Below are 18,800 nucleotides of genomic sequence, written 5' to 3'. Positions count from 1 at the left end.
ATTCATACCGAACACGAGTAATAGCGTTGAAAGTTGGGTGTAGATTTCGAGCGATATTTTAATGAAAAAAGTGGTTATTGTGCGACAACCCTAATAGATAGATATATGCTATCGCGGACTTTTAGTTAGCAAATTTAATGGGCTACAATTCTTCCATACATCATTTTTATGTAAGTCTTATAGTTTAGGCTACGTAAGCAAAGAAAGCAAAAATGACCCGAAATTTCGTCGCGCGATTTTGAGCTAAACTATTTAACTACGTCGTAGTCTTAGACTCCAAAAATTAAACAAAAAAATGGGACCCACCTGCAAGCATTACCTTTCGGATAAAAAAAGAATTATCCAAATCGGTCCACTAGCGGCGGAGTTATGCCGTAACACACATAAAAAAAAAATAAAAAAGAAAAAAAACATACCGTCGAATTGAATACCTCCTTCTTTTGGGAAGTCGGTCGAAAATAGATTTGTGTTGATTTATGACAAGATTTCGATATCTGGGGGATTTTTTCGATTTTCGTTACTACGTTCAAGGATTTGTTTCTTTAATCTGATTGATTACATTTGAATTAATATAAATATATAAATATACGCCTATAGGCCTACGACCATCAATGTTAGAATGAATATTGAAATAGAATAAAAAAATATTATTTAAATTTTCTAAGATCTTTCTTCATAACTTCGTAACAAGATTCTAAAAATGTTGTCTTTTAATTGTTCCTTTTGCCAATTATTAAATTATATTAGCTTAATAAGATGCTTTTAATAATATAAGATGGTATAAGAGCAAACGAAAATGATGTTATCTTTATCAATAGACACCCGCTTAACAGATACGTTGTTTTCCCTTAGTGAACGGAGGGGAGGATATTTTCCCTTTTTATGCGTCCCTTATGATAAACCCACTTACCTATCCCTTTCCTACTTTTTAAGAAAAAGGTAGAAAGGGAAATGTAAAGATATTGTTTATCAACATAATTATTACAGTGGAATTACCGCTTCACGCCTTCGGCGTGGTCTTGGTATTTCAATTACTATAACAACTCCGATGTCCGTAACAACAACAGTATTTTTATTATGAACTAGCTGTTGCCCGTGACTTCGTCTGCGTGGTATTAGACAACATACGAACTGTATAAATAACAAAAGGTAACGTATCTCTCGGGAACCGGATATTTCTCAGGGATGAACCTACTCCCATGTGTACTCCAGACTTTCTTTTACATCTGTGCCAAATTTCAATAAGATATGATGAAACGTTGCAGATTTATCGAGTAAACGTTAAAAAATGAAATTAATGTATCCCACGGGAACCGTAACTAAACCCGACATAAAAAGTACCCTATGTGTTCTTCCAGTCTATGCTCTAAACCTGTGCCAAATTTCATGGAGATCCGTTCAGCCGTTTAGGCTACAAATGCTAACAACATCCATCCATCCATCTAAACTTTCGCATTTATAATATTGGTATCATATATAAGTAAATAAAAGTAAGTAAGATATGTATAATTGTGTCAGTTTAATGTATTTACTTCGTTAAAAATATACTTAATCATCGAATATGAGGCGTAAAATATTTTTATCTTAATGTAAACTTTGACATACTTCTTTAGTTAGAGACGGCCAGTTCCCGTCATCTCCTGTTTTCGCCAGCAGTTCGTTAGCACGTAGATAAAACGTGCTAAATATATTTTTTATTTGTCTATTTGTTGCCGTCGAATTATCGCAATTACCTATATAAATACGTAAGCTACTTAAATGCAATGACATTTCGTTGAACTGAATAGATGTAAACATCTGACCGTTGTATCTCAGGTTAATCCAGTAATAATTATTTGCGATACTTTTCTTGTAATTGTACATGAAGAAATGTAAATACTAATACAGTTCAAGTGGAATCATCATCACCAGCTCACTATATATCCCCACCGAGGGGCTCGGAGCCTACCCTAAATTAGAGTGACTAGGCCATAGTCAACCACGCTGGCCAAGTGCGGGTTGGTCGACTTCAGACATATCTTTAGAATTTCTTCGCAGATATGTGCAGGCATCAAGATGTTTTCCTTCACCGTAAGAACGTCGGGTAAATTATGTACATATGAAAATTCGAAAAATCGAAAATCACATTAGTACAGCGGGGTTCGAACCCAAGACCTGTAGATTACAAGTCAAGTGCTTAAACCACAGAGCCACCGACGCTCCACTCAAGTGGAATAGATCTCAAAATTTGCAATATTTGATATAAAACACTTGACTTCAGGAGTTAGGACGCGGAGACGCGACCTGTAAATAATTTTATAAGCGACTTGAATTTAAAATTTAACAATAAAATCAACACTAGCTTAAATACCGACCTCAGGTTACTCTCGAATTACAAACGTATCGCAAATTAATTAATTATTTCGTCATCGCGTGATAATTAAAAAAACAAAATCTCGTGGCTCTTACTTTTACAATTGCGCAATTTGTGTGCGATTTAAATTAATTTAGGACAATTATCTGCTGTCAAGGGTTAAATGTCGAGTGTCACGAGCTGTCACGGTGGCTGGAAGTGGTCCAGCTGTCAGCATGACAATACGTGACAGGTTTAATACACGAACACCTTGCGTGTTTGATTACTTTCAACACCATCTATACTTTATCACTTTGACCATAGTGGATTTGTGATACATACAGTTAGTATGTTTTTGATATATGTTAAAAAAAGGTAGCTATACTTTTATTATGGTCCTTCGAGACGGATGTACAACTTGAGCATTTAAATTCTCATTAAATAGTCTTGATTTATATTTGCATATAGATGCAATTACCACATTACTCATAACGTAATAAAAAACCACAACACAAACGCGGAAAGAAATAACTTATCTTATTGAATTCGCAAATCATCGCCGTTGAAAATATACAAAGTAGAAGCGTGGTGGCCACGTGGCCACTGGCCGATAACAAACGATAACAGGTTTTTTTTTTGCAAACTATTTCACAGATATGGAGATTTAAACGGGAAGTTCGTAGTGGAAATTTTGAAGAGGATTATTAGAAAAAGAACCTGAACGATATAAATATGGTGACAGCTTACTGTTAATCCATGATATGACGTGAGAAGTGACGAGAAATTTGCATTACACGTATCTTATCAATGAATCCTCACGTTAACGAACATCGAAATTCAAGACACAGTTAAAGAATTAAATACGCTTCCCACTCAGTACTGAATAGCGAACTGTGACCGTAAGATCTGTTTATCCCAAATGTTAATTGCTGCAAGTGTAAATGACATGTCACTGAAATACGTAAGAAATAAATCCAGGAATGTACATCTTAAGGCTTTTCGTACACAAGGCGTAATTATCCAATTTATATTGCCGAAGTCGGTAACAACCTGATTGTCAAGAGTGTGATGAGAAGCAACGATTATGAAAATGCAGGACAAATATTACAGTCGAGATTTTATAAATACGCGGTTATAGTCGTTTATACCTGTACTAACAGAATAGACGACTCGCGTCGACAATGTGTACGGATCGCAATGCGTTACTCGCGAATCCAGCGCCGGATTAGCTATACAGTAAGAGTAACAAATGCTATGGGCCCCGCTTCCAACGCCTTTCTGACAGAAATTAAAAATTTTAATTTAGATAGCAGCGTTAAAAAACTTGGCCTTTTCTTCACCTCCACAAGAAAATGTAAAACTCGATTTCGTCACTTTAAAGCGTAAAAATTAGTACGCATTTACGACTTTATTGACGTTAATGTTTCATCAAAATAAAATTTAACAGTTTTGGTCATTTGATACTCTGAACTTAAGAACCTAAAGCAAACCAAAGGCCCCTTGGAAGAATTTGCTATAAGCCCCGCGCTGGCTTTATCCGACACTACGCGAAGGTAGAATAGAATATTAGTTTCATGTTTACGTTAGCTTGTGAACGAAGAGTTAGAGTTACACTTTCAGTGCCACAAACAGGTTAAAATTACATAAATTATTACAGAATCTAAAAAAGCCTGTCAATGTATGTTAAGCCGCAATTTCCGGAGTTTGATTGATCGAGAACTGATAGGAAAATTGTTAAGTATTATTACTAAGGTAATGATCCGGACATAAAAAAACTAAAGATTAAACTGTGATTCGAATTTCGTAGAAATTATTCAGCAAAATATATTATTTGTTAGGGAAAGTCCTGTGTTAACACGAGGCATGGATTTGTAGAATTTGTTATCGACGCGTATAATCCAGCTTTCTGATGTCATTCTTGTTCAGATTATACGTTTTTTTTTGTAATCATCAAGGGATAATAAGTTTATTGACATTCTCTGAAGATAAAATTTCAATAGAAACTATAATTTCAAAAGTCAAACACTTTCCAGTTAACCAAGTGTTTTAAGTGACCCCCGCTGATAGAATAAACATCAACGAGGTTGTATATCATACTAATATTATAAATGCGAAAGTTTAGATGGATGGATGGATGTTTGTTAGTGTTTGTAGCCTAAACGGCTGAACGGATCTCCATGAAATTCGGCACAGATGTATGTAGAGTATAGTCTGGAAGAACACATAGACTACTTTTTAACCCGGAAATAGGGTTCCCGTGGGATGCATACATTTTGTTTTTTAAGTTTAGGTACTCGTAACATATCTTATTGAAATTTGGCACAGATAAAAAACAAAGTCTGGAGTACACATGGGATAATGATACTTAGTTTTTTGTTGTTTACATAGTTCGTATGTTTTCTAATACCGCGCGGAAGAAGTCCCGGGCAGCAGCCAGTTTAACTATAAATATGTGCAAACACGCAGCTCTTGGTATTCTTTTTTTCTAAGATCGCAATATTTTAAATGCAATAATTTGTCAAAAATCCGCTCCAGGCGCTAGAAACACATCTAAGAAATTTTTTGTCGTGATAGACTAGGTCTGTTTATCCCATTTACCGTAAGATACTTCAAGCGAGTCGTTCAACTTTTGATTCTCAGGTGGCTGATAAGTAAAGGATAATGACTAGGTTTTTTCCTCAACTAGTTCAAAGGGCGTACATTATCACCTCTCCCTAGGACGTCGAACTTTGTTTACTGATAAATTATTTTTACTAATAAATAGTATAGCTGAATAATGGCAACACCTTCTCTATTTATAATGCTAACCGTCGACTTCCACTGACGTTAAAATCGGTTTGAAAAAATTATTTATTGTAATTGACGAGAAAGGTTTGAATGACTTTTTTATTTAGCTTAACGGAATTTAAAGGTTAAAAGTAATATTACTGATCGACTAACAATAGTCTATTTATAATCTTATTAAACATAAACTGATGTCGGTTGTAACGGAGGCCATTATAACGGAAGCGGATGCGGAAGGATAACAATTATAGTTAGTTGACATATATCTAATCGCCCCATGAACCTCCGTTATAATTCCGCATAAGAAATAACGGAAGGGGAAGCAGATGCGGAGTTATCATTTCTTGCGGAAATTCCGCACTTGCGGATGCGGAAGCGTAGCTCCGTTACAACCCTAGTTTAGACGCTTATTTTTACGCGTTTATCTGATTGTAAATTGTTAGTTGAAGTATACAGTGAAAGTTACACAATTATAACTGAACAATTCGTCTTTTGAGTTAAAACTATAAACTGAGCGCGTATTTAACCATAACTGATTTGTATTATTATGTTGAAATAAAACTCTTTATTTTAATAAACCCCATTTATTCTTATTTTCTAGTGAAACCGCCCGCAGACATCACTGTACAGTATGTTCAAACAAAAGGCGTTTAAATAAATTATAAATATATTTAAAATCGTCACAATTTAACAGATTTGATAGATAACCTAAGTTAAAAACACAAAAAAAAAACAAAAAAATCGACAATTAATTATTGAATTTTAAAAATAACCTTTTGTATTGTTTAATTTAATTTCACTGACAGAAAATTATGCCTGTTATTTTGTGACGATAATAAATGTGTCACAAATTATTGTGTAAAAAAAAATAATAAAAAAGTCAACAGCCATATTAGAAATCTCATCACAAAATCAAGTTTTAAAAATATGATATACTAAACAGGCGCCTAGTGGATTGTGATAGCAAAGGTTCTTTTATGACTATAGTTTTAAAATTTCACTGTTTCTTTATAAAATAATGTTTCTGATTAAAAAAAAAAGTATCAAACGGTAAAATTAGATTTGTAGCAAGGTCAGTAAGTTCATAATTATAAAAAAAACACTTGCAGTTAACTTATAAATTTGCATTTTTAAACAAGTACAAAAAACTTTGCATGTGTAAACTAGGCGCCTTTAAAAATTTCATTTAACCTTAAAGTAACTAAAAATGATTATACACACACAATCAAGTACAATGAAATATCACATAAGAAACGTATCTTTACAAAACTAAATAACTGGTATACGACATACAAATCTCAAAAATCGTTTTTACGCAAAATACTAAAAAAAAACTGTCAAAAAATAACCTAAACTGTCAGAATGACATATCCCTTACGAAATGACAGCCTCTGAACTTGACAGTTGTTAATCTGGCAATATTCTATTTTTAAAATTCTAACCTTAATGTAGAATACACACAAATTAATTTTGAATTACGATTAAAAACCCGTTTATATTAAGAAAAATTACATAATCTGTGGTCCATTGGAGTTACTCGAAAACTACAAATATTTTAATAAGAATTATTAAAAGTGCACGTATATTATCCTTAGTTACGATTTATTTTAAACCTTATTTACAATACCATAAGATTAAAACTGTTATATACCTTTTGGTAACTATGTTCGTTGAATTTAATTCTGAACAAATTTAAAATTACTTTATAAAAGTAAAACTTAACTAAAATTTCCTAGATCGTGTCTTGAATAAACACTAAAAATACCTAATTTATATAAAAATCACATATTTATCGACAAACAGAAGAATCTATAAGACAAATAAGTCTCTGCAAATTTAATTACATGTTTATATCTTGTTATTGTTCCCCTCCACTGTCAGGCGGGCTGGGGGTAGTCTCGGAGGTGATGGAGGGGGGCCCAGGGGAGGGGACAGGCGCGTCTTTGTCCAGAGTACGGAATGACCAGTTCCCTACGCCGTCGAACTCTAACACGTGGGTGTGGTATTTCCTGTTAAAAAAGAATTAATTAACACACTAAAGTCAAATGCAATAGAAATGAGAAATTATAACATACTAGCTGTCGCCCGTAACTTTGTTCGCGTGAAACTAAAAATAATAAGAAATTCAACCTACGTTACTGGCTATTAACAACGCTTTTAAATGGTCCAAGAACTTTGAAATCGGCCTAGTAGTTTACGTGTATCGAATACAATTATAATAAAGCGTAAACACACACTTTGTTGCCTAACATGTCAGCAATTACAGCATATTTTCGAATAACCCTCTTTTTAATAAAAAAAAAACCCATACTTACGACATGCTTTAGGCTTATTTTCACGCCGTTAAACTTAGGGGTAAATATTTTGGATAAAAACCCTAATGTGGGAAAGAGACCATAAGTTGTTGCCAACATCAAGGAAGCAAGATTGCCATGGTTTGACATCATGTCATACTGACATTTGCAATTGATAATTTGACAAATGTGAACAATAAAATGTGATTTTTAAAATTTTATGCGGAAGAAGCCGGACGGGAACAGCTAGTCCAAAATACAAATCTTTCATCTTTATATTACAGTATAGAAGTTTTAGTATTAGAAGTTTAAGTATTAGTTTAGATAACTAAGAAATTTTTTTTTGTTCGAATACTAATATAATAAATGCGAAAGTTTGGTTGGTTGTTTGTTAGAGTTTGTAGCTTAAATTGCTGAACGGATTCCGATGAAATTTGGTATAGTAGAGGATAGTTTGGAACAGAACAACTTTGTTTTTTTATTTCTATGCGAATGCTCAACAGTGGTAGAGCCCGCTGTAACATGATAGCACTGCAGGGCCAGCACGCCCCCAGTAATACCACGACCACACAGAAGATAGGCGTGAAGTGGAAGCAATTCCGTGTACAGTCTGATGAGTGTGGTGCCGGAGGCCTAATTTAAGTCCCTTTCTCTTTACCACCCTTTTCTTATAAGGAGAGGTAGGGAAGCGGAAGTGGATTTGACGGTGGAGGAGATGCATAGAAAGGGGAAATATCCTCTTTATATGCGTCTCCTCCTCCCTCGTATAATGGTAGGCAACGCATCTGCAATTGCGGATGTCTATGGGCAGCGGTCGCTTCGCCATTTTGGGCGGATTCATGTGGCCGCTTGCTGGTTTGCCACCTTATGTATTAAAAAAAATGCTGTGGCTGGGAGCAGGGTGCAGGGTGCAGGATGCAGGGTACTGACCAGACGCTGGGGCGGTGTGTGATGGAGAGCAGGGTGATGCCGCAGCGCACCGCCTCCGCGTACATCACCAGCTCCGTCTCCAGCGACACCGCGCTCGTGCACTCGTCCAGCAGCGCGTACACCGGCCTGCGGAACTCTCTCTGTCTTTGTGTCTCCAATACTTACAAACTAATTAACCTTATACCGTGATATTATTATTAATGAATGCGGAATTGTCTATACATTGTTCATCATCATCTCCCCTGCCTTATCCTACTCCTGTAGGGTCGACGCACCGGGTTTCGTCCTCCAAAGCACTCTATCATCCGTCATCTCAGACATCACTCCCTTCTTCATCATGTCACCTTTCACGCAATCCATCCATCTCTTTCTAGGTCTACCTCTACCGATGTACCTCCACATTCATAACTAACATCCTTCTTGTCACATGCGATGCATCCCTTCTCACAACTTGCCCCCACTCTAACCTTTTACTCCTTATTTTCTCAACCACTGGGGCTACTCTCAAACTTCCTCTAATATACTCATTTCATATCTTATTCAAAAACATTTCTATCTTTTTTTATAATATTAGTGTATTTAATTGATAGTGTGGAGGTACACCGGTAGAGGTAGACTTAGAAAGAGATGGATTGCGTGCGGAAAGAATTATTAGCAGAAGGAAAACCTGGTGCGGCGTCTGTACGCGTACGTACTCCAGTACGTATTGTACGTACTCCTGATAGAGATGAATTGAGATGGCGTGTGTCTGTGCGTGTTTCTCTCTCTCTCTCTCTCTCTCTCTCTCTCTCTCTGTGTATGGACCTGTGGTAGAACATCCTGGCCATGGCGAGGCGCTGCTTCTCCCCGCCGGAGAGCGTGGCGCGCCAGTCGGCGGAGGCGCGCAGCCCGCCCAGGCGCGCCGCGCACGCCTCCAGCCGCACCACGCGCAGGATGTGCGCCGCGCGCGCCTCCGCCTCCGCCGCCGCCGCCCCCTGCGCCTCCACGCGCGCCGGGTACGTCACCTGGTCCAGCAGCGACCCCACCGACATGTACGGCCTGACAAACAACCAATACTTTATTTTATGTCATCGCAAGGAATCTGCAAGATACCCTCCTGGTCAAGGTTATTGGGGTTTGATCGACTAAACACCCTCTCGGTGACCAGCTGAGTGCAATAGAAGGTCCCGGGTCTCAGTGGAATGTGTCAGAACACGACATTCAACTATTATTACATCACATTCTTTTTTCATATAATATAAGGTGGCAAACGAGCGAGCTGCCACCTAAATACACTGAAATAGAAAGCGACCGCTGCCCATGAACATCCGGAATTGCAGATGCGTTGCCTACCCTTCATTGATGGAGGAGACGCACATAAAGAGGACATTTCCCCTTCCTATACGTCTCCTCGACCGTCAAATCCATTTTCCTTTCCATCCTTTCCTTTTAAGAAAAGGGCGGAAAGGGAGAGGGACTAAAATTAGGCCTCAGGCACCACATTCATCAGACTGTACGCGGAATTGCTCTCACTTCACGTCTGTTTTCTGTGTGATCGTGGTATTGCTGGGGCGAGCCCTGCAGTGCGAAGATGTTAAAGCGGGCTCTACCACTGTCAAACTATTATCACGTCACATTCAAGTAATATCAACTAGATTACATTCGAGAATTGAATAAAAAAGATTTTACAGACTATGTGTAGTATATATATGTATATATAGTATGAGATGGCCTGACCAGATTAGAACGGCTATGGACGTACTTTTGCATCAACGTGGGACAAAGGCAGCGTACAGGGAGTGGCGGCGTCTTGTGAAGCGGGTCACTGATACGTGATAACCACGAGGAGTCTGTAAAGACTCAAGCGACAAAGAAGAGAAGTATATACCTCTGCGGTATGTAGAACATGACTGGCCTGGAGGCGCAGTGCGGCGGCGCGGCGGGCTCGCCGGCGCAGTGCGCGCACGCGCACGGCCGCGGCACCGCCAGCTCGCCGCCGAACACCGGCCACAAGCCAGATATTATGCGGAATAAACTGAAAACATACAAAACATTAGTTATAAAAAAAAACTGTTGTATTGTAATCTACGTTAAATGTATTAAAATTACTTTAAAATGAATCAGCCAGAATCAATGTCAGAGGAAAAAACAAAAAAAAAACATGAATTAAAATCACGTAATCGTTACCTTTTTTTAAAGTCAGCGCTTGACCACGAATACACCTACAGTTAAGTGGTAACGTGGTCGAAGGATGTTACGCGCTAATTTAACAAACATGTGTATGTATATGTGTTTTTTTTTTATCTAAATTCGTTGAAATTGAGAAACGATCGCTGCATAACCGCAGCGTAGATGAATATATGATGAGTCTGCATAGATGAGTTTCGAATTTTAATAGACGGAAGAGGCACAGAAAAAGAATCTACCAATAATATTCTTTCATTAAATAAAATCCAATAAGAAAAGAATGAAGTAAGAAAGGATTAAAATAAGGCCTCCTGCACACTTTACACGGAATAGGCAATATGCATGTACTTTTATTCATTTTTTTAAACGATTCTACTTGTTATAACCACAAAAAAAATTGACACGAAAATATTCAACCATTGAGCTAAAAATAATAAAATAAAATTACGACCATTTTCGAGCGACTAAAACGCGACCGGAGTTGTCATGAGACGATTGACGTCAATCGTCTATTCCATTCATAACATACGCTCAGATGTCACTTCGACGTAAAACACAACAAAGTTTCTCAAGGTCAAAAAGTCAATAATCGATTCATTTTTATTATTCCTGGTATAAGTGGTAATTAATAATTCTATTCATTAATTTTTTATTTTAAAGTTGGTTTTGATGTCGTGTTTACAGTAAAATACTTCAAGAGTGTATTTCTATATAAACTAACGTAAATGAGCTGTGTATTGTCAACACAGCGACGCCATATTAGATAAGCCACTTGCTTCGAGCAATAGTGTGCGTTTTAAAACTTAGCGAGGGAATTTGAAAAAAGACACTTTTTAATGATTAAATTTTGCCACTAAATCACATTATATTAAAAAAAAATCTTTGCAGGACTTTTTTTATAGTAATAAAGTATACTTAAAAAAAGTTTGGTACAATTTGCATATTGCCTATTACTTACTACTACCACTTGACGAGTCTTGTGGCACATTTGTGTAACATGGTTTTTGTCGTCTAGTATTATAAATAATATGAGGTAGTTTGCGATATAACCTGGACTTGCCGCAGCCGTTGGGGCCGACGATGAGCAGGTGCGTGCCGGGCGCCAGCTGCAGCGACACGCCGCTGGCCACCACGTCGCACGTCGGCGTCACTATCGGCACGTTCGTGAGCCGGATCGACAGGTCGCTGGTGTACGATATCTTACCTAACACGTAATAAATGTTCAAAAACTAGCTATTCCCTTGCGATTTCATCACCATAAAATTAGGATTTATTTTATTACATGTGTCAAATTATCAATTGCAAATGTCAAAATGACATGACATGACAAAACTTGGCAACCTTGCTTCCTTAATGTTGGCAGCAACTTATGGTCTGTTTCCCACATTAAGGTTTTAATCCAAAATATTTACCCCCTTAAGTTCAATGGCGTTAAAAAATATAGTCTAAAGCGTGACGTAAGTGTAGGGCTTTTTATTAAAAAAATAATTATTCAAAAATATGGTGTAATTGCTGACATCTTAGGCAACAAAGAAGTGTGTGTTTACGCTTTATTATAATAGTATAAACATAAATTTGATTTTTTCCCCATGAGCATACCATCTGTGATAAATCACCAAACTTCACCCCATATATACTAATATAAAGCGTAAACACACACTTTGTGGCGTAGGATGTCAGCAATCACTACATATATTTGAATAACTTATTCTTTAATAAAAAGCCCTACACTTACGACACGCTTTAGGCTATATATTTTCTCCCTGTTTAAGGGGGTAAATAAATTGGAAAAAACCTTCAAGGAGGCAAGGGACCATAAACAACAGGCCAACATTAAGGAAACAAGATTATTATGGTAACAGTACTTTTGAAATTGAGGATTTAACAAATGTAAATTATAAAATAAAGTTTTTATAATTCCACGCGAATAAAACCACACGGGAACAACTAGTATGTAGAATATACTTAAGTTTTAAATAAAAAAATAACATATCAATGTGAGCTTAAATGATAATAAGTTGTTGATAGGTATGGGAGTAACAGAAACGACGCTTGCTTAGTGCAGACTGGTTTATTGACGTCACCTAGACGTAGCCGTCGGGCGCAGCCGACCGTTCCATTCCAGGCATGGTACATGTACATACACAACAGTTGTATTTGTGTAATAGTGTTGTCCCCAACAACAATTAAGGATGGCGTATCCTGAGTGAGGTCTCTGAGTGCGGAGGGTTACCTAGCGGCACGGGCTGGCGCTCGCGGAAGGTGACCTGGAAGCCGGGGTGCGTGGGGGCGGCGTGCACCGCGCGCACGCAGCGCCCGCGCGCCACCTCCCCGAACACCACCAGCATGTCGGACACGCGCGTCGCGTACCCGGCCAGCGTCACCACCTCCTGCGACACACGCGGTAATTACAACAAATAACAACAACAACAACAACAAAAACAACAACAACAAACAACAACAACACCAACAAACAACAACAACAAGCACCAATAGCCTAATGGTTTGGGGTACAGACTACCGATCTTACGGTCGAGTGTTCGAATCCTGCCATTCGACTATTGTAAACCATATCCCAGCACAAGCCTAGAGCTTAGTTGGAATGGTTAAAGGAAATATTAGTAAATCAACAGAAATCTACTGATATTAAAAAAAAAAAACAAACAACAATGATGAATTGTAACTCTTACGCGATAATGGTCATTTATATATATTTGAACATAAACGCCCATTTACATGTTGCAAGTTTCTTGTAAATTGTATTTAATTAAATTAAAGCAATAATTATTTTTTATGGTTTAAATAAACTAAATTACATAGTAAATAGGCCTTATTGGACACTCCAGTGCTTAGAAAACGTTTAATTTCTTTGAACAACGAATGATCGTAAGTATTTAGAAGATTTTAGACTTTATTGCTATGTGACATGGTTGAAATTCGGTTGAACTGTCTTACAACAGTATTTGTCATCAATTTTGTATGTGGCGCCCTCTCTAGTTACCAATGTAGGTTTTTAATGTTGGACAAAACTGACCACAATAGCATATTTTAACACCAACATAAAAAAAATGCACTATAACTCTAAGCTTAACAAAAAAAGAGGTGTATGTTCGTGGAAGAAAATGGTTTTTTTCTTTAATCATGTAGTTTAGCAGAGAAGAGTGTAAGAAAGAAGCTGACCTTGTAACTGGACATGAGTCTCTCGATAGCATCAGCGGCGGAGTTCAGCAGATTCCGGGACGTCGTCATATACTCCGTGCGGGCGCTGATGCCCTCGTCGTTGCTCTCTACATACAACAACATACAACATACATCATACAACATTATACAAATTTACAAACGCTTTCGAATAAAAAGGCAGCTAAATCGATCCAAAAGAACCGAAGATATGCAGACATAAAAATACAGATAACCTCCTTTTGGTTGGTAAAAGACGGAAATTGCTTTTCTAAAGCTAAATATTATATCTCTATGTTTCTTCTTAGACCTTTAGTAAAATTATACTGTTAGTAACCCTAATGTGGCTAGATTTTTTTTTTATAATAAACGGGGGCAAACGAGCGGCGAGAACACCGAGGTGGTCAGCGACGCCCTTGGAAAATGTAGATGTAGGGAAAATAGTACAATGTTATTATTTTTATTCTAAAAGTAATGCTTTTGCAATACAATAGGAAAAACTGATAAGTAGTTTTTGAGTTATCTAGATCTTTACGGATTTTAGCATCTTAGTAATTCGAAGAACAACAGTCCCTTAACAACACCTAAGGAACTTCCTTAATGATTAATAAACGTTTCTGAGTATGCTATCGTTGCTCACCATCACTCCGCCTGCCAGTGAGGATAGGCAGCGCCAACATGACCATTCCAGTACCAGACCACACGTACTTCATGCAGAACTGCTCCAGCATCACGTACCACAGCTTCTTGTTGAAGACCGTCGTCATTTGGACCACCAGCTCCTTGTACGCGCTCTGCAGCTGGCCTAGCTCCACCTGCAGAATGTTCAGCTATGGTAGATACCGTAACAGCATTTCCTGTCCCAATTTCCTTCTCGTGATAGAAGAAACTCGTCAATAGAAGTTATTTAATGTTTCTTCTGATGAATAGTGGTGGAGGCCTAGTCTTCTTACCTATCCTATTTTGCTATAAAGATAGGAAGGGTTGCCTCTGGACTCTGTAGGGTAGGGGATGTTAAAGAGAGGATTTTAACATCATAAGGAAAAATTACAGGACGACACCTGGATTCACTGACATATAGCAAATACCAAGCAGATGCTTTGCCTTCATTGAATTGATGGATGAGGACCTCCTCAGGGCTTTGAGAAGGGTTCAAAGGTCCCTTCCTATGCCAAATCCTTTTACCATTTCCATAATTTCTGCAGAAAAGGGTGAGGTGATAAGGCTTTAAGCAAACACACTGATCAAACGAAGAGCGGAATTTCTTCTTGTAGCGCTTGTGTGGTTGTATAACAATTGTTTTTGTTTTATTATAATTATTGCAATAATAATTATGCACAAATAATAAACAAATAAGTAGTTGTTGCCGACATTAACCGTTAAATATATCGTTACTTTTCTTACCTTATGTCCGCCATAGAAGGCGACTTCCTCCGCGTGCGTGATGAGGCGACTGTGGGCGTGGCGCAGGTTAGCCCGCATGCGGGCCTCCTCGCCCGCCAGCGCACCGAAGCGCGGACTGAGCAGCCGCAGCAGCTGCCCAGTGAGACAGATCACCACCGTCGCTATACCTGGACCTGGTGGTACACAGAATATCGTAACTAGGGTGGCCATAAACGTCATCATCATCATCATCATCTCCCCTGCTTTATCCTACTCCCGTAGGGTCGGCGCACCGGGTTTTCGTCCTCCAAAGCACTCTATCATCCGTCATCTCAGTCATCACTCCCTTCTTGATCATGTCACCTTTCACGCAATCCATCCATCTCTTTCTAGGTCTACCTCTACCGGTGTACTTCCACATTCATAACTAACATCCGTCTTGTTACATGAGATTCATCCCTTCTCATAACATGCCCATACCACTCTAACCTATAAACTTCGTCGATGGAAATTATCTAAAATAAACCTTATTAGCTATGACATAAAAGTCGAATTAAAATCGGTTTAACCGATACGGAGATTGCCCGGAACGTACTAACCCTTGGGGAAATACAGTACTATACAGAATTTTCTCAACATCGCAAATAAATCATGTGTACAAAATTAGGGTTTTCGATTACATAGACATTTTTACACCACAAAACAATAATAAGTAAGTTAAAGGCCTGTCTGTAATAACAATCCAACGTGTAAAATGTGATGGAAATATGGGATTTTGTTACCCATGACAGTGACGTCATTTTAAGCTATCTGAGCCTCTATCAGCCAGTAGTGGGGAAAGCCTTTAATGTTTTAAAGACCATGTTCTACATGTATGCTAAATTTCAGCGATATCAGTAAAGCCATTCTGAAGATATCTTCCTAAGAAACATCCATCCATCTGAATTATATATAGAAGTATATAATAATGATAAATCGGTATGAATCATAAGATTATTGGAATACCAACCTATGAAGATGTTGCCCTTCATCTTATTGGAGTACGTAGCGAGGGTGAGGACAATCAGCAGCAGATCGAAGCAGGGCTTCGTAAGCGAGCTGTACAGGTGCGCCACCGACTGCGTGAACACGGACACGTCCTCAGTCAGCCTAAACACATACACTATTAGAATTACCCACCATCATCTCTTTATCCTACTCCCATTGGTGGTTTTTGTCCTCCACATAACTCTATCATACGTCATCTCAGTCACTCTCTTCTTGATCATGTCACCTTCCGCAATCCATTCTTCTTTTTCTAGGTCACACAGAACTTTATATGTCATTAGAATAACACATAAGAAAGCAAAATACAATACAAAGTTTTAATAGTGGTAGAGCCCGCTTTAACATCTTCGCGCTGTAAGGCACCAGCAATACCACGACCACACAGAATACAGGCGTGAAGTGGGAGCAATTTCACGTACAGTCTGATAAGTGTGAGTGCCTAATTCAATCCCTTTCCCTTCTCACTCTTCTTATAAGGTATGGAAAGTAGATATCAGAGTGGAGGAGGCGCAAAAGCGAAAATATCTTAACATGCGTCTTCCGTCTTTAAAGGTAGGAAACGCATCTGCTATTACAGTTGTATGGGTCGCTTCGCCATTTTGGCGATTTCAGGTGGCCGCTATCTCATTTGCCACCTTATAGTATACTAGCTGTTGCGCGCGACTTCGACTATGTTACAAATAATTTTTTTAAAAGATTTTTTAAAATCGGCCCAGTGTTTGCGTTATTTAAATTTATACAAAAATACAACAACTCAAATCTTTCCTTTATAATATTAGTATAGAAAAAGGCGCATCTTACCTATGATCAGCGTTCTCTATCCTGGCATCAAGATTGGCAACTCTATAATAAGTTTGATTCTTGAAATACAATTCGTACGCGTGGTTGACGAGACGAGTACGGAACGCGAGCGCGAGACGACCCTCCAAGTAGCGGATCATCGAGTTGACGAATGTCGCTGGTACAGCGATACCGAACCATTGTACCAGAAGTGACGTGAAGTGACGCAGGTCTTTTTGTACTATGTGTTTTACTGGAAAAGAAAACATCACTCTTTTTGTTCTAGGCCTTATTATAGTCCCTTTCCATTCCCACCTTCTTATAACGATGAGAAGGGAAAGTGGATTTGTCAACGGAGACGCATAGGAAGTGGAAATATTACTTTCATGTGCGTCTCCTTCGTAAATTCAGGTTTGGCAACGCATCTGCAATTCCATCTTTACAACGAATTCACGCGACCGCTTGCTCGTTTGACACCTTTTCATATACTACCTGTTGCTTGAGACTTCGTTCGCGTGGTAGTAAAAATGCTTATATGACTCAGTGGTTACCTAGTTTTTTAATGGTGCAAGAATATTTGAAATCGGTCCAGTAGTTTTCGAGTTATGTCAATACATACAAAAATACAAATCTTTCCTAAATATTAGTTATACCTAGATAAAAAATCACTCTTAAGTGTGATTTCTAAAGTGGTCTATGAGGGCTTTAGAGAACTCACCAATAGACCCTTCCAGTGATGCGACATATATCGAGAGGAAGGTCCTAGAGAACAAGCACAACGTATGAGCTGCTAGCAACGCCACCTCCTGGCTGCGCAGACCAGGTACCATGATCCTCACTAGAGACAGCAGTTGTCGTAGGAATTCTAAGTTTAGGCCAGGCACGTGTTCCTCAGGAGTTGGGGCTTCGTCTGCCTCCGCCTGGAAAGAACAGTAACGTCCGAGAATTACTAAAAATTCAAGTTATATTTGAAAACTATATTCTCAATTTCTTATAATCATGAGAGGCTAGACTTTTTTATGAGATTAGTCCAAAATAAGAAGGCAGCGGGATTATATCGGTAGTTACCGGTTTCCCGATCGAAGAGTTAAAACCAGACCTAAAAGAAGATAGAAAGATGTAGAGGAATACACATGAGTGCCTAGGTTTAAATCAGAATGTCTTAGATAGAGCGAAGAGGAGGAGATTGGCAAAGAAAGCTGACCAGTCTAGAAAGAGAGAGAAAGAGTCCAAAGTCGGGATCAAACCGACAACCAGACTATGTCCATAGTTTTAACTAATAGAGTATTTCTCTGGTATTTTGTACTAACGATGTTCTGCTTGTTGTCAGTGTCAGCATCCCCCCGACAAAGGGCGCATTGCTCCTCCCCGCAGCGCCCGCACTCCTGACCCTCTCCACCCCCGTTCTGCATTGCTTGTAGTGTCCCATTCTTTACCACCTGGAACATTAGGCGAATAATGATGATTCTAAATATGAGTAGTGTTGCTTGGAGTCAATACACCAATTTATGTAATCTCACGATCAAATCTTTCGTAATTGCATATAATAAATATCCAATAGTTTTTATTACAAACGTTTAAAAGCTATTTATTATTGATGTTTAATAATTGATTTTATTATTAATAGTTGTGTGGTCTTTCATGGTCGTATTGTACAGTATTTTACTAACTAAAAAAAGAAAAATAATTAATAATTTAAAATTTATTGATTTTGTGAAACAAACTACTTGATTGAGTAATAATATAAATAACAAAAGTAAATTAATAAGAACCCTTCTATAGATTCTGGATTTATGACTAGTTGTAGCTTGGGACTTCGTCCATGAAATTAAGGGATAATAAAAATATAGCCTATTTACATAAAAACATAGCTTTATAATTGTAAAAGAATTTTTGAAATCAGTCTA

General features: G+C 38.0%; 1 protein-coding gene across 2 annotated transcripts in view; it reads right to left on the bottom strand.

Annotated features, from left to right (window-relative positions):
- Positions 1-6,147: 6,147 nt before the first annotated feature.
- LOC106111350 (ATP-binding cassette sub-family D member 2) overlaps positions 6,148-18,800 on the bottom strand; it is a 54,237-nt gene continuing 41,584 nt past the window's right edge. For both annotated transcript variants that reach the window (XM_013293391.1, XM_013293390.1), the window contains exons 3-15: positions 18,204-18,332; positions 17,612-17,813; positions 16,915-17,146; positions 16,076-16,215; positions 15,088-15,260; positions 14,324-14,498; positions 13,687-13,793; positions 12,740-12,896; positions 11,557-11,710; positions 10,208-10,354; positions 9,145-9,378; positions 8,341-8,466; positions 6,148-7,125 (exon numbers count right to left, since the gene is read on the bottom strand). In XM_013293391.1, coding sequence (XP_013148845.1) covers positions 6,975-7,125; positions 8,341-8,466; positions 9,145-9,378; positions 10,208-10,354; positions 11,557-11,710; positions 12,740-12,896; positions 13,687-13,793; positions 14,324-14,498; positions 15,088-15,260; positions 16,076-16,215; positions 16,915-17,146; positions 17,612-17,813; positions 18,204-18,332 — 2,127 coding nt within the window. In that variant the 3' untranslated portion in view covers positions 6,148-6,974. The remainder of the gene's footprint in view (positions 7,126-8,340; positions 8,467-9,144; positions 9,379-10,207; positions 10,355-11,556; positions 11,711-12,739; positions 12,897-13,686; positions 13,794-14,323; positions 14,499-15,087; positions 15,261-16,075; positions 16,216-16,914; positions 17,147-17,611; positions 17,814-18,203; positions 18,333-18,800) is intronic.

This window comes from Papilio polytes, unplaced genomic scaffold (genome assembly GCF_000836215.1).
Source record: "Papilio polytes unplaced genomic scaffold, Ppol_1.0 DF824169.1, whole genome shotgun sequence".
Taxonomy (NCBI): Eukaryota; Metazoa; Arthropoda; class Insecta; order Lepidoptera; family Papilionidae; genus Papilio; species Papilio polytes.
This window is presented reverse-complemented; position numbering and strand designations above follow the sequence as displayed.